Below are 14,233 nucleotides of genomic sequence, written 5' to 3' on the forward strand. Positions count from 1 at the left end.
ATCAAAAAAGTACCGGCCTTATACACGGGTACTCCACAGGTCACAGTGTCAGTGTAATGTACATACTCAGTCTGGACTAAGTCTACACAGTAGAGCTGACCAGTGTACAACAAGTGACCTTTTGTCCGAGTCACTCAGAGGTCAGGTTGTATAATTTGTTTGTCGGCAAAACGGTAAACGTGAAAACACCACTTTTGTTTGTACAAGACCGGACTGATAAATTTATTTACTAGTAACTCATACCTGGACCCTTACTCTTATCATTTACACACGCGTTTTTTTAGTCGACTCGGGACTGTGCTAGGAGAAGTCTAGGCCACTTAAGTCCCGAGTCGACTCCCAAAACGTATGTGTAAATCGGGCTTTGTGTGTAAATCGGCCTATCGTGTTCGATATGTGGCTTTACATCCCATCTGAGAGGACATCCTTGACCAAAGTGAGGTACTAATTCTTACACGAGTGGTGCTAAGTGCAAGGGAAAGTTACGATGAATAAATAAATAAATGACAGACTTTTATTGTACGTTTGACAATAATCATTGACATGAATGAATAAATTGTACGTTTATACAAGCTAGGTACAGGTCATGCTGACAAAGCAGAAGTGCAATTGCTGTGATGTTAAAACGTAATATCTTACTACAACTATATACTAATCAATATACGATGTACAGGTTTAAGTACTTCTCGCTTCTTAAGACAGTTGTAGATGTATGAGCATGGAGCTTAAGATACACGGTTTGACTAGTTCCATGAGGAATACGATTTTTTTCTGTTTGCTACCTAAATATATCGAAAACTAAGAAACTTATCTTGTATACTATTGAAGAGCATATTTCTATCACTGTTGTGTACTGCGCAGTCAACAGTTAACACTCGCACGCATTACTCATGAGTAATGTCCAAAGATGGAATCCATTGTACGGTCAGATACAATATCAAGATGTATGCAATCAAGAAGCTTGTATCACAAAGTGTCCAAAAAGGTGACATAAGCCCGAATGACCTAGTTGTACATACATTTGTATGTAGCAAAGGTAAAGTAAAAGTTAATTCATGTATCAGTTCACTTATAGTTATGTCCATTTCAACTCACCAAGAGGGTTGTTATTGTCCTAATTTACAAATGATTTGAGTCTATTGTAATTATTTGTGTGAAAGATTTCATACTTAAGAAATATTTTGAATGTGATTTCAACTTTATAAATTTTTCTCCGGTTTCCTAAAATTTTAGAAATATTCATCATATGGAATATGATATTTCTAACAGTTTCTGAATAATGGTAACAGCATTCTACCATTATTTACAATTTCCTACCGTTTTTTGCAATTATTTGTAACATCTTTACAAATAGGTCAGAGGGCTGGGAAGAAAGCAATTCAAACATCCTTGCGAAGTATAGGGAAGAATGCTTTCCACAAAGGACCCAACAGTGTCCCGCAGTGAAGTCTAAAGATGTACAAAAGCAGACAGAAGGGACAGATTAGCACCTACTTTTATGGGGGCAATCACAATTCTACCATTGTTAACCATTTTCTACCATTTTTTGCAAATATTTCTGAAAGTGAAAGAATCACATCGATGTTTAGAAATCATTCTAAATAAAGAGATTTTTGTACAGCTCCTTTCAAAATATTTCTAAATTATCTAATCGACTTCAAATAAATTCATATTTTCATATTTGATCTTTTAGAAAAAAATTTAAGTATTGTCAGTTAGATATTGTTTTATTAGAATTTTTTCTAAATTATTACAAATATTGTTATAAAACCCTCTTGGTGACTTGGAATGGACTCTAAGCTACATCATGTTTTCCACCGTAGTGTTCCTTGATTGATGCAGAATGTGGTTTACCATTAGTAACATTTATGCTATTTTCATTTACAGAATATTATTCTGCCACAAAAGGAGTTTTTTTTCTGTAGATAGTAACAGATTTTTTAACACAGGTTCATTTTGTAATGCTTATTAAGACAGGTTCTCAATGATGATAATAATATTAACTTGCAAGTTTGACCAGTATTGTCTGATTAGTAAAGGTATTTTCGCTGTTTTCATTGACGTGGAAAATTAGCAATGTTACAGTTTTTCCCTGTATCAAATCTAAGCAAGGAGGTTCTCTCTATATCCTCCTTGATTTAAGTAATACATGTATAATTGATATCAATGGAAATTGGTACAAGAACGGTAACTAGTGGAATGGGGGTGTTACACAAAGCATACATTTGCACACCTTACACGCGCAGAAATTTTGTGCGGTCAGAAAGAAACTTACGGGAAGCTCGCAGCGAATCGGCCAAAGTGGTAGGACTGAAGGAAGACTGAATGCGGCTGCAGGATGTTTCAACTACTGCAGCAACAGAAAACAGTGGTCTACTACTACTACACGCGCAATGTTTGGGTTGACCCAACTAGCTACTTTTGATTTTCTGTAAAAAGATGTTCTATGACAGTTTAGACACTTTCCTTTCTTTCGATGATATATTCACTTTTAAGCCTTACTTTTAATCAGTACCATTTTTAAGCATGTTAATTTGCACAGCACAGCTTGCAGGACTATAGGCAAAATGAAAACAATGTCTACATATGTCACTTATTTTTACTGAAGGAATATCGGAAGAGAATATCTCTTTCTCTCGCTAACCGATTCATTGGTAATTGTCAATGAGTACACTTTTGGATCGTGCTGCATTAACTATATATCCTTAACCAGCATGCCGCAACTTACATACCAGTGTATCTACATATGCATTATACAAGTCACTTTTTGCTGCTAAATGGATTCGAAATACTCGGCAAAGAGATTCTCCAACTCCCAGAAGAACGTGATTTTGATGGGTCCAAGTACATGAACGCTAGTTCGCCATCAGATGGGTCCTCGTATATAATCACATCAATCTGCGGAACCCCCATCTTATCTTCATAGAACGTTTTTGTCATGTAGTTTGGCACCTTAAAACCCAGAACGCTCTCATCGAGGGCATAGGTATACCCCACATCTAACTTTCCATACCTGAGCACCCCAAGGATTTTACCACGATACATAGGGTACTTCTTTTTCAGTTCATCTACGTGGTTCCTCAATCGATCTTCTGTTTCTTGTCTTTTCCTGGCTTCTTCTGATCCTGGGTTCTTAGTGTGTCCTTTCTCGGGTAGCACGGACCAGTATGGGACGTGAGCCAGTCCTGTAACTTTGTCTTGAGTTCCATATGGTGGTTCTGTGCGTGGCTGGGTTGCCCGATGATCAGATCCCGTCATTTGGTTGGTTGGTGTTGCCCGAGGTGTCGACTTTTTTTGCATGCCTCTGTCGTCACCGTTTGGGGCTGCATAAGATGGCGCTGAAATGGGCTGGCTGGCGGCTGAAGCATTTGGCGCTAACACTGGGTCTTCTTGCAGGTTTCGTGGCGGCGGTTTCGGATCTCTGCCCCCTTGATCGGTTGTTTTCGGGGGAGGTTGAACCGTTGGTGAGAACGGTTTGTCCAGCCCATCCTTGCCAGCTCCGATGGCGCGTAGGTACTTTTGGAACGCTTCCTCGTGTACGGGATGGAAACTCTTCCCCCACGAGAACACAAACCCTCTTCTACCGTTGAGATACTCATCCTCAAACTGTGGCGCGACTTTGTAGCGAACCCAGTTAGAGACAACCTTCGTGTCTGCCGCCGAAGACTTTTCGTCTCCGCCAATCACAACAAGGACTCGCCCTGAAATGTAGAATATAAAATATTAGTATGTATCCTACTCAGATAAATAGCCGTTGGCAATATGCCCTGTACTTTTCCTGTGGCCTACACATGTACAATTGCATCTTTACTCTTCATTCATTTTCACGGGGTTTGTATTCTGGGGTTGGAATGGAAGTGAGGTTTGCGCGATTTTTAAGTTTAATTGGCCGAAAACATTCTGTAGCACAAAAATACACGTGTCATGATTTTGCAGGTGGAGAGGCACCGTGATAACCACGAAACGCACGCATTGTAAAATAAGGTACATGCCTACTTACCGTTGGTGGCCTCTCGTAGAGCCCTATGGAGAACCGCATAGCCAATTCCAGCATTCTTCTCGTTTATGGAAAGACGGGACTCGTGGGCATTGAGAACCAGAATGGCGCACAGAAGTTGTTTTCCTTTCACTTCCTCGCTGACCTCTGCCAACTTCGGGAGCGAAAAACTTATTCGCTCGATACTCGTTTCAATACGGGTGGCTTGAGACGATTTCTTGACCAACTCTTGCACGGAATCTAGAGGGTACGTCTCGTCACAATTTATGATGAGGACGTCGGTAGATTTCGCAGAGGACGCCATGACTGCGGAGGCTAGTGTGGTCGCTCGCTTGCTCACTCTCTCCACGACCGTGAAGCGAAGTGTTCTGTCTGGAAGCCTTACGTCACCGAAACCACCATGGCATGTGATACTGGCTCTGAGCCAAGTTCCCTATGAGTGCTTTCGTCATACTATTTTAAACACAGCATACGACTGCTGCGTGGAACGTTCGAGAAGTAATTTCACCAAAGACGATTTAACCGATTCAATTTTCAAACTTGACTCCATACATGTATGTGTCCAAACTGCAACCACGAGTATAAAGGAAGTGTCAATGTATTGGACAATAATAATAATATTTTACATCCTGGTAAATGTACTGATCACGCACTGTACACTACGGTGTTCTTTTTTGTTAGACTCAGCTGAGTACCACAGTATTGTTTGCATGGCCACGGCTTTCGGTATAAATTTTTCTGAAAATGAAAGAATTTTTGTTAAGGCGATCGGTGGCCGATGTTACTAACTAATATCTGTCTGGGGGATAGCTACTTTTGCATTCTTGACCTTAATATATGTACCGGGTACCAATTTTTGGTGTGATTTATTTGCACAGAGGACAAGCTACTGCAGCTGCCTTCAAACGCTTATGCATAAGAAGCACGTTCTTTCCTAAAGCTGTTGAAAGTTGTAATTTCAGTTGCTCTAAATCGACCACTTTACTGTGACCCGCCCAACCGCCGCCCCCCCCCCCCCCCCCCCCGCTGACACGCGCCCATGTTCTCCTGGCTTGACCCTGTCGTGTCACATTGTACATCCTACGAATCACGTATGCCAGCAACGTCTTACCCTTTTTGAACGCACTGAATCGGCAGGTTATAGCTAATAGCCCGTCATTACCTTTGAATTATCTGTTCTTCAATCTTTGTAGGGATCCTTACACTATATGGATTCGTTATATCCTACTTTGTATTCTGCATGGTCGCCGTTTTTGTTTTGCCTTCGTTTTTTTAGATCATGTGCTGTTTTCGTATTACTACCTCTTTCTGGATGCTAACGTCAGGGACTATATATAAATGACTAAAAGGGGATGAATGTCTAGAAATTCAGAAGATAAAAGCCTGTCTGTACTCTGTAATCTCGAAAGGCCTTGTGTCACAGTGATTTCACCACACGCACACACAAACACACACACTACATGACTAAACACTGAGCAATGAATACAATCACACAGACACTGAGGAATAAGGGCTTTTACTTTCGCCATGTTTGATAGGCTAAAATCGATAATGTTGACTGTATGCTTCATTCCAATCCAGTGGACATGAAACTGTATTTCAAACCTGTAGCGGAAGTGATCTTTAGTTACGGAGACCTACATTTAGCATTTGAGATTAGCAGCCGAATCGGTCAAGGCTGCATGCTTTCTGAAACTTTCAAGACAGGATATTTGTCTTTTTTCTTTCTTTTATTAAGAATCAAAAGCATAATGGAATGAACACACATGCTGAAACTGTCATTTTGTTAAATGTACGCTTCATAGAAAATAAGTTGAATGATGAAATGCCATAAACGTACTTGTTTCAACAGAAGTACACCTGTCGTCTTATTGTGCTATTTGTCAATATATACCCCTAGTGGTTTCCCTCAGTGTTGTCAGGAATGACAGGCTAGGCTCTCTGAATTTAAAGCTTAGTTTATTAGTGAAATGCAGATAGTGTCTATCGTGGAATGGTGAGTAACATCAATAATGTCAAGATCATCTTTGTCCTAACAACCTATTTGCTTCAAGCCGATATGTCCAACTATCTCTATGTTGTTTAATTTGATCACATTGAGAGGAAGGAACATGCAATACACAGTTTAACGATTTGACATCATAGCACGCATTTTTCTCTTTGTCTGCCGTGTCTTGATGGTGCTCTCTGAAAGCTCAAGAGACCGTTTGATAATCTCAAGAACCTTCAGTCTGTTTTCATTGGTGAATTTCTGCCCCTTGATGAGGTTTGTCAGAAAGTAGGTGTTGTCTGGGATGCTTCCGGTGATCTCCCTTGCAGCCTCGGCGAGCTTCTTCCTCTGTTCAGGGTCGGTCCCCTGAGAGTCCAACTCGTCTTCATGCGTGAGGATGGTCATAGTCCCCACACCTGAAACAGGAAGGTCATTAGATATGTGCATTACAATGCCTCACCCGAAACATCTGTTTGTTTGTTTGTTTGTTTGTTTGTTTGTGAAGGTTAGAAATCCAGGTAAGCAATATATAAAGAGAATTCAGACTCTACAACTGGATAAGAATTCGGAGATTTATTTAGTCTGAATTCTCTTTATACATCTGTTTGTTTGTTTGCTTGCTTGCTTGCTTGCATATTGGTCCTTGCTTGTCTGTAATACATTCCCGCGCCAAACTTCGACTTTATTCCTATTAACTTGACATTTCAGCTATTCTTCCTGTTTTCTATAGCCTGGGTGTCATCCTTGTTAGTCCCTGGGCTGCTGTGGAACTTCTTCTTTCGGTTAAAGCAGCCGCCTTCAATTTGTTGAAGATTATGCTGCCTATGCTTGGAGGTCAGCTGGAAGGGTGACTCCAGTCTATAAAGGATGGCACTCGGGCTATATATGTTTTCTATTCATTGCCAAATGAAAGCAGTGCATGAGATGGAAGATATAAATCACCTACCTCTCCGTAAGAGCTGTTGGCGTAGGAAGTCCATGTGGCACATGTAGGCACCTTTGTGCAGCCGAGGGTCGCTGGCCTTCACGAACCACAGAACCACGTGAGTCTCGTCTCTCAGCACTGTGCCGACTCCTGCCATCGACGTCTTCACTGTCTTCTCTGTAGCCAAGATGATATTCATATAAAGAAATAACGTTACAGCCTCTGGCTGAAGATCACAGCTGACTCCTTGGTGCTGAAAAGCACGTCAAGTGGCACGAGCTACCTGGCAGGTGAATTATCTCATTCTGTAGTTCCAATGAACAACATACAGGGCCACACAGACACACAGGCACACTTGTATGTAGTAGTTTGTTTGCCTGACTATGCTTGAAAATTCTGTCCCACGTGATTACCTAGATCTACTTCAGTTGAAAATGCGTGAACTTTTTGTAAATAAAAGCTGATCGTTTGAAAGAAAATAAAAAAATATCTTCAAGATATATTTCAAAGATGACATCGTTCAATGGAATGAAATACACCCAAAGCGCGGCGCTGTTTTCCTTAGTATACCTTGGCCAAATAGTATGTTACCCAAGCATGTAGATTTTGTGTACACCATCAAGAAATAATTGGCGGTATTTTTTACCTTCTGTGTATACGGTACTACACTTACTACAACTACTACGGACCGGAATAGGGTGGCATGTTTTATTTTGTCATTACCATTCCAGTATACTTTACCGCCCGAAATAGGGCACTATGTCCTTCTTTGGTTTCATATTATTGAGAAAAAGTTCGTCTTCCACCTGTTAGAAATGTGGATGGTGCTTTAGGTTGGTTTGCCCTCGCCAAGTGCTTCGTAATGCCTTTTATATGGAGCCTCATCCATTAAATCAAAGAGGTTTAATGTCTATTAAACCTCCTTGATTAAATGCTGTATCGAGGCAAAGAGGTTTAATAGACAAATTGTCTATTAAACCTCCTTGATCGAGGGGAACAAGGAATCTAGCATACCTCTGTTGATACCGCTCTCGTCTTTGATGTCGCCGTTCAAAATGGCCAATATTTCCTTCTCAGCGTCCCCACCAAGGAGGTCGAATCCCCGTGTGTCCAAGAGGGTGAATCCGTCGGTGAGGGGGAAGGCTTCCAAAATGATTGTTCCTGTAACGTACATTCTATCGTGTTTAAAATGGACAAGGAAGGGATCAGAAATTTACATCAAATCATTTTAGGTTAATGTGCACAGAATTACACAGTCAATTAAGCCGTCAAATTCTACAAAGACAACTACGACTTTGGCTATAATGTTAAAGTGAATACAGCTAAATTGTTAGCTTAATAGAAGACGATCCATATTCTTAAAAAGAAGATCATTTTTGGGCTGTGCTTCACTGTGTTTCACTTTCACTGTGGACTGTGCACGATGTAGAAAATAACTTTGGCTTGAGTTATAATCGTCGAGAAGATTTTACGGAGGGCTACTATATATACTCAATCCAAATGCCAGAATATAAAAATTTTTGATTAACGAGCAAAATATGTTTCTAGGATTGGTTTCATCGCTAAAGCACGAGACTGTTCTTAAACGCAGAAGCGATGTATACAATTGTACAAATGCAGTCCAAACTCAATACCTGCTAAAATTTCATTTTGACTATCTGCTGTCACCCACCTTCGGCTCCGGTACTCTGTATAACGGCTGGTCCCTCGTCTTCATCATTCAGGGCCATGACTACGGAGTTAATGAACGAGCTTTTACCGGACCCTGTTATCCCGAACAGACCGACCCGCACGGAGAAGTCTTCCATTTCCCCCTCATTGGCATCTGGAAAACTCTGTGTGATATTCCCCACCTCGTAATCTTTCAGAAATGTTTTAAGATCGTTGATCTTACTTGCGCTCATCGTTCGTTAGTACTAGAAGAAGCTTCAGATTTGTAGTAGGTAGTTCGGAACAGAACGGGTAGTATGAAATATTCAGCCCCTGCTTGTCTCAGTCAGTGAGTGCTGGCCTCGTGCCAACATTAGCTTGCTTGTCGGCAAAGGTCGACTTGCCTGCTTGTGCGAACGTGACCATGGAGCCGTGGCAAGTCAGGGTTTCGTGAGTTCCTGCGTCCGTGGCCGGCGTGCATAACAACGTGAAGCGCCCGCCATAGAAACTAATGACTGATCAAAGACGGTCGTAATGGTTTCGCACTTCAGTCGAATGATGTAATGTACGCAAGGAACATATTGAATAGACATGTGTGTTTGCAGTGTGATAGTTACACTCTGTACAGACAGCGATAGAAACCAATGATTCATCAAAGACGGTAGTAATGGTTTCACTTGCAACTGAATGCTGTCATGTTCGTACGTCTATGGAATAGATAAGACCACGGACAACGAAGGACATGTATGTTTGCAATGTTATATGCTCAGTTGAGATCGTGTTGGTTTCACTTGCAACTGAATATTGTCATGTTTGTAAGCAACATACTGAATAGATAAGACCACGGACAACGAAGGACATGTATGTCTGCAATGTAATATTCTCAATTGAGACGATAGAAACTAATGACTCATCAAAGACGAACGTGTTGGTTTCACTTGCAACTGAATGTTGGCATGTGCGTACGTGTATTGAATAGATAAGACCACGGACAACGAAGGACATACATGTATATGTCTGCAATGTTATATGCTCAATTGAGACCGCGATAGAAACCAATGACTCACTGAAGACGATCGTGTTGGTTTCACTTTCGACTGAATGTTGCAATGTACGTAAGTAAAATGTTGAAAAGATAAGACCACGGACAACCAAGGGCACGTGTGCTTGCACTGCAATATGCTCAGTTGATACCACGATAGCAACCGATGACTCATCGAAGATGATCTTGTTGGTTTCACTTGCAACTGAATTTTGTCATTTCCGTACGTGTATCGAATAGATAAAACCACAAACAACAAAGGGCATGTGTCAATGCAGTGCAATACATTCCTTGGCTGAATTTGGTGAAAGTGGGTATTCTGTTTACCGTACTACATATTATAACATTATACAGTTTTTTTTCTATTACCAGTTGAATGCAACACAACAAGGACAAAATGCTTATGTTCACTTCAAAGATACGCTCAAACACATATCCATAGGATTCCAACGTTTATTCAAATTACTACTTCTTCCCTAACTTTTCTCATGCATCAAACTTGATTTGTACACGTATGTCTTTCAGCACATTATTGCTCTAACGTGATAGAAACCATTGAGTCCTTTTCATGGGTTCCTGTTTCTAACTGACACATTTTGAATTCTACAAACTTTGACATAATTGGCTATCCCTTGATTCCTGGATAGACCACATGTCTCGTTTTTAATTGTTGCATCAGCAAACGATGTTGGACCCTGTTTACGCACAAGGACATACAGAAACTGAACGGAGTGCTTCACATGTATCTTAGTCGTTCTTTAACTGGAGCATTACACAACGAGTCTTCTAACAGAAGACGTGTAGGTTAATTACGTCGCTGCTTTTACTCAGAACTTAGATATTCACTCCTTTGAACGTGTCAGCCAGTTCCTTGTCGATGTAGCCCTTCATCCGCTCGCTCAGCGACAGTTCTCCCTGGATTTCTGCCCAGTTGTCACTGAGGGACTTGGACGTGGTGATGTCCTCTTTCTTCAACTTGTCAATGATGGGCTGCACACGCTCAAGCTGCAGAATGCAAACAGAGTGTTTCTGAGTCTTTTCGTGTGTGTTGGCGTATATTTGCTTGTATGATTACATAGAGTTCCCATATTTTACTTAGTACAATCTTGACTCGCTTGATGGTCAAACTGAATCCTTTCAATGCCTAAACACATCTCTCGCTCTCTCACTCACTCTCTTAGTACACTATTGATTTAGTATACTAGTACATATATCAAAAGCTTGTTTGGGAATAGGTGTTACAGGTATAGGTAGTCATCGATATACTGCTAACTTTTAATTCCCTTCACAAAATGTATTTAGACCACTCCGGTGAACTTACTGGAATGTGCTTCTTGGTAGAAAGGCGGCGGAAGAAGTCTTCTACGGTCTCTTGGGGCCCTACATGAAAAAAGGTTGAATGTGATCTTGTTAATATGTAGTAGAATTGTTAATACACTGGCTCTACTTTAATTTGTGTCTATGCAACATATTGCACCTTGAAAATGAATACACATGATCGTTCGATCCACCAACAGGTGATACACCTGTTCCCTCAACCCATCAACACGTGTGTGGTGAATCTTAATAAACAAGTCGATACGCGATATTCTCTTACTTTGAAATTGATGTTTCGTGAGGCTAACGCCGGTATGGAATGATAAACAGAAAATTGACAAGACACTCAGGGGAACTGTGCTAACGTCTACGATTGATGTGACAGGACTTTCTAAACTAAAATTCAACCATAAGGATAGATACTGTAAGCGTTTGAGTCAGTGCTTCGCAATCGACCTTTTACGCGTGATGTCACGGGTCACGTTATTTTGTTTACGCCGCCATGTTCAAGATTTATAGTATGTGACCCCGTGACGTCATTCCGTCCATTGGCCATTCCCACCTGTCACCAGTGGATTCTTTTTCGCCTTAGCCTCCGTCTTGTAGTGTTCCTGTTGCTTGTGGATCTTGACGTAGCGCTCCGCGACGTTCAGTGCCGACCTCATGACTTTCATCGCTTCGATGTCGGTGTTGTAATCTAAGATCACAGGAGAAAGCAGAGAAAATATGTTGTGTTTCTTTTCACTGAAGTAACGACTAGTAAAGGTTTGCGTCCAAATATTGAGAGGAAGGTAGTCAAGGGACTATCTTTGTTTTATCTCCACTGACCTCTATCCTTCTTGTCTACGTGGTAGTTGGTAACAAAGAAGGTGTGGTCACGGGCACTGCCGGTTGCAGCGGACGCTTTGTTCAGGATGTCTTCCTCTTGACTTTCGTCGATCCTGTCGTGGTGTGTGATTACCGTGATCGGAGCTATCCCTACAGCAAACAGACAATGAAAAATTGATCGATGAAAAGCTGTGGTTGTACCAAGTCTGTAAGTTTGTATTTTTCCAACTACATCAGATGAATTCGAAGTTTCAAATCGCAAAACAAAGCACTCTGTGAAATAATCAAACAGCATTGATAACGTACCTCTTGGGCGCATGAACTCGCGCACCATGTTTAAATTGTTCTTGTGGGTGTTGCCGTCCTGTAGACGAGGGTCATCCGCCGACAGAACTATGATGATAGCGTGGAGCCAGTTGGGGAAGTACTCCTCGGAGTCTTTGTCGTCCGCTTGCGTTTCAAATTTGATCTCCTGTGGATTGGAGTAGAATGACTGCTTCTTGAGAGTATCTCGTTTTGCATTAGCCTCCAAGCAGGCCCAATGGATTGCAAAGACCGTATTCAACTGGATGAAGGAGCTTGTATAGCAATCTTATGTTGCAAAGCATACTTCTTCTGTCAGTTTGATACGGTCTCGCAACCTATAGATATGCTTGGAGATTAGTTTTGCATGACTAGAATTTCAAATGGGAAAAGAGTTCATGAAAAATCATTACTGTAGACATAAGATGTGTAATATAAAGTGCCCATCGTACCTGACCAGGTTTGATCCTCCCAAAGACGATGTTGGTCAGCGCCGTGAACTCTTCAGCGCCGTGTTGGAAAAACCCTCGAGTGTCGACAAGACGGAAGTCATTATCGAGGTGGTCCAGGAACTCTTGCAGGGCGATGGTGCCCTCCCCACCGCCAGTCTGGATATCAGCAGTACCTTCAGAAACATAAACGCACAAAATAATACATTACTCAGTTCTTTTAATGTTTGTTTTTTTTCAGAATATTTTTACCGCAAGAGACACTAGTATCATGCCAATAAAATGAAGCCCACATTGTTACTAATTCCAGCGCAGTATATGCCACCCTGATTAAGTAATGACTTGAAACATAAATAAACATATATTCGCCTTCCACGGCCCGAATTGTATAATATAACACATCTGCCACTGTGACTAAACATATAAACATATATCCAACTGAAAAACTAATCTAAATTCTTTTTAAAGGCAAAGGGTTGAAAAACACGGTCTTATTCGCCGTACGATAGCCGTACGATAGCCGTGCGATAGTCGTACGGTAGTCGTACGATAGCCGTACGATAGCCGTGCGATAGTCGTACGATAGCAGTGCGATAACCGTACCATAGTCGTGCGATAGTCGTGCGATAGCCGTGCGATAGTCGTACGATAGTCGTACGACAGTCCTACGACAGTCCTACGACAGTCGTGCGACAGTCGTGCGACAGTCGTACGATCGCACACTGAGGGCATTCTGTGACCACGCCGCTACTTACCTTTGCGAAGCCCCGGCTCCAGGGCTCTCTCACACGTGTTGATGAAGCTGCTTTTTCCCGATCCTGTCGGTCCGAACAGCCCGACCCTCAGTCCGCCCCCCTCCATGTCACTGATGTCGACTTTGCCGAAGTAGCGAGACCCATGGACATCCCCGAAGCTATATTCGAGTAGTTTGGTCCTCTTTGTGTCGGCTTCTTCTTGTAGTTGTCTGAGACGCTCATCTTTCTCCCTCTCCTGTTTCTCATATTCTCGTCTCTTTTTTTCTGCAGCCTCTTTGATCTTGTCCTTTGTGACGTCCTTGTACTTGTTGACATACTCTACATTTGGCTTGCTTTCCTAAGAAAATTCTACATTTTCAGCAAGTTGAATAATGCGCTGCAAAGACTAAAACTAGCTATACATAAAATATTCCAGATGTTTTCTATGACTTAAACGACATAACACTGTAGCCTGGTATATGTACACGCAGCTCCACCATTCATCATCATCAATGATACCCCCCAAATACTAGTAACCCCATCAGGGGCAAAGAGGGGGGGCTAGGGCGGGCAGGCCCCCAGGCTGGCCCGGAACGACTTATTCGTAGGGATCCGCCACATTCGTGCCACCCTAGCCTCCTTCGCAGACTTCTTGGAGCGGTAGTTTGGAATTTGAGGTGGAATTGTTAGGTCATCATAAAAATTTTGTATGAAATATATACTCATTAAAATATCACACCAAAGTGCGCATTTTAGGTCATGCTCTTTAAAAAATACGACAAAAAAGCAAGTTCCAAATAATGAGAATGGACCTACTGAATTCCCTCCCATTTTGTTCTGTTGACGGTTCAGGACCGCGGATCTGGTTATGTTTGTGCCGAGAGGCAAAGACAAACGTGTCCTACTTACACCAGACACGGTTATGGACTATAAAAGTTTCCCTGCACCAAGGGAACAGTCCGTGGGCGGGTTTCGAAACCTTTTGGTCAGACCATGAA

At 41.8% G+C, this 14,233-nt stretch overlaps 3 protein-coding genes across 3 annotated transcripts; all 3 read right to left on the reverse strand.

Annotated features, from left to right (window-relative positions):
• Positions 1–496: 496 nt before the first annotated feature.
• On the reverse strand, positions 497–4,361 carry LOC136436363 (uncharacterized). The gene is made up of 2 exons (XM_066430273.1): positions 4,001–4,361; positions 497–3,701 (listed from the first exon to the last, which is right to left on the reverse strand). The coding sequence occupies exons 1-2, from the start codon at positions 4,299–4,301 to the stop codon at positions 2,761–2,763; spliced, it is 1,242 nt and encodes a 413-aa protein (XP_066286370.1). The 5' UTR covers positions 4,302–4,361; the 3' UTR covers positions 497–2,760.
• A 1,578-nt stretch (positions 4,362–5,939) lies between these two features.
• LOC136436349 (interferon-induced protein 44-like) lies at positions 5,940–8,988 on the reverse strand. Its single transcript, XM_066430248.1, has 4 exons — positions 8,585–8,988; positions 7,927–8,073; positions 6,934–7,089; positions 5,940–6,403 (listed from the first exon to the last, which is right to left on the reverse strand). Exons 1-4 carry the CDS (start codon positions 8,814–8,816, stop codon positions 6,123–6,125), a joined length of 816 nt encoding a protein of 271 aa, XP_066286345.1. The 5' UTR covers positions 8,817–8,988; the 3' UTR covers positions 5,940–6,122.
• A 1,055-nt stretch (positions 8,989–10,043) lies between these two features.
• LOC136436350 (uncharacterized) lies at positions 10,044–14,182 on the reverse strand. Its single transcript, XM_066430249.1, has 8 exons — positions 14,052–14,182; positions 13,257–13,593; positions 12,505–12,677; positions 12,056–12,221; positions 11,750–11,899; positions 11,484–11,618; positions 10,926–10,984; positions 10,044–10,609 (listed from the first exon to the last, which is right to left on the reverse strand). The coding sequence occupies exons 1-8, from the start codon at positions 14,064–14,066 to the stop codon at positions 10,439–10,441; spliced, it is 1,206 nt and encodes a 401-aa protein (XP_066286346.1). The 5' UTR covers positions 14,067–14,182; the 3' UTR covers positions 10,044–10,438.
• Positions 14,183–14,233: the final 51 nt, after the last annotated feature.

Source organism: Branchiostoma lanceolatum, chromosome 6 (assembly GCF_035083965.1).
Source record: "Branchiostoma lanceolatum isolate klBraLanc5 chromosome 6, klBraLanc5.hap2, whole genome shotgun sequence".
Classification (NCBI taxonomy): Eukaryota; Metazoa; Chordata; class Leptocardii; order Amphioxiformes; family Branchiostomatidae; genus Branchiostoma; species Branchiostoma lanceolatum.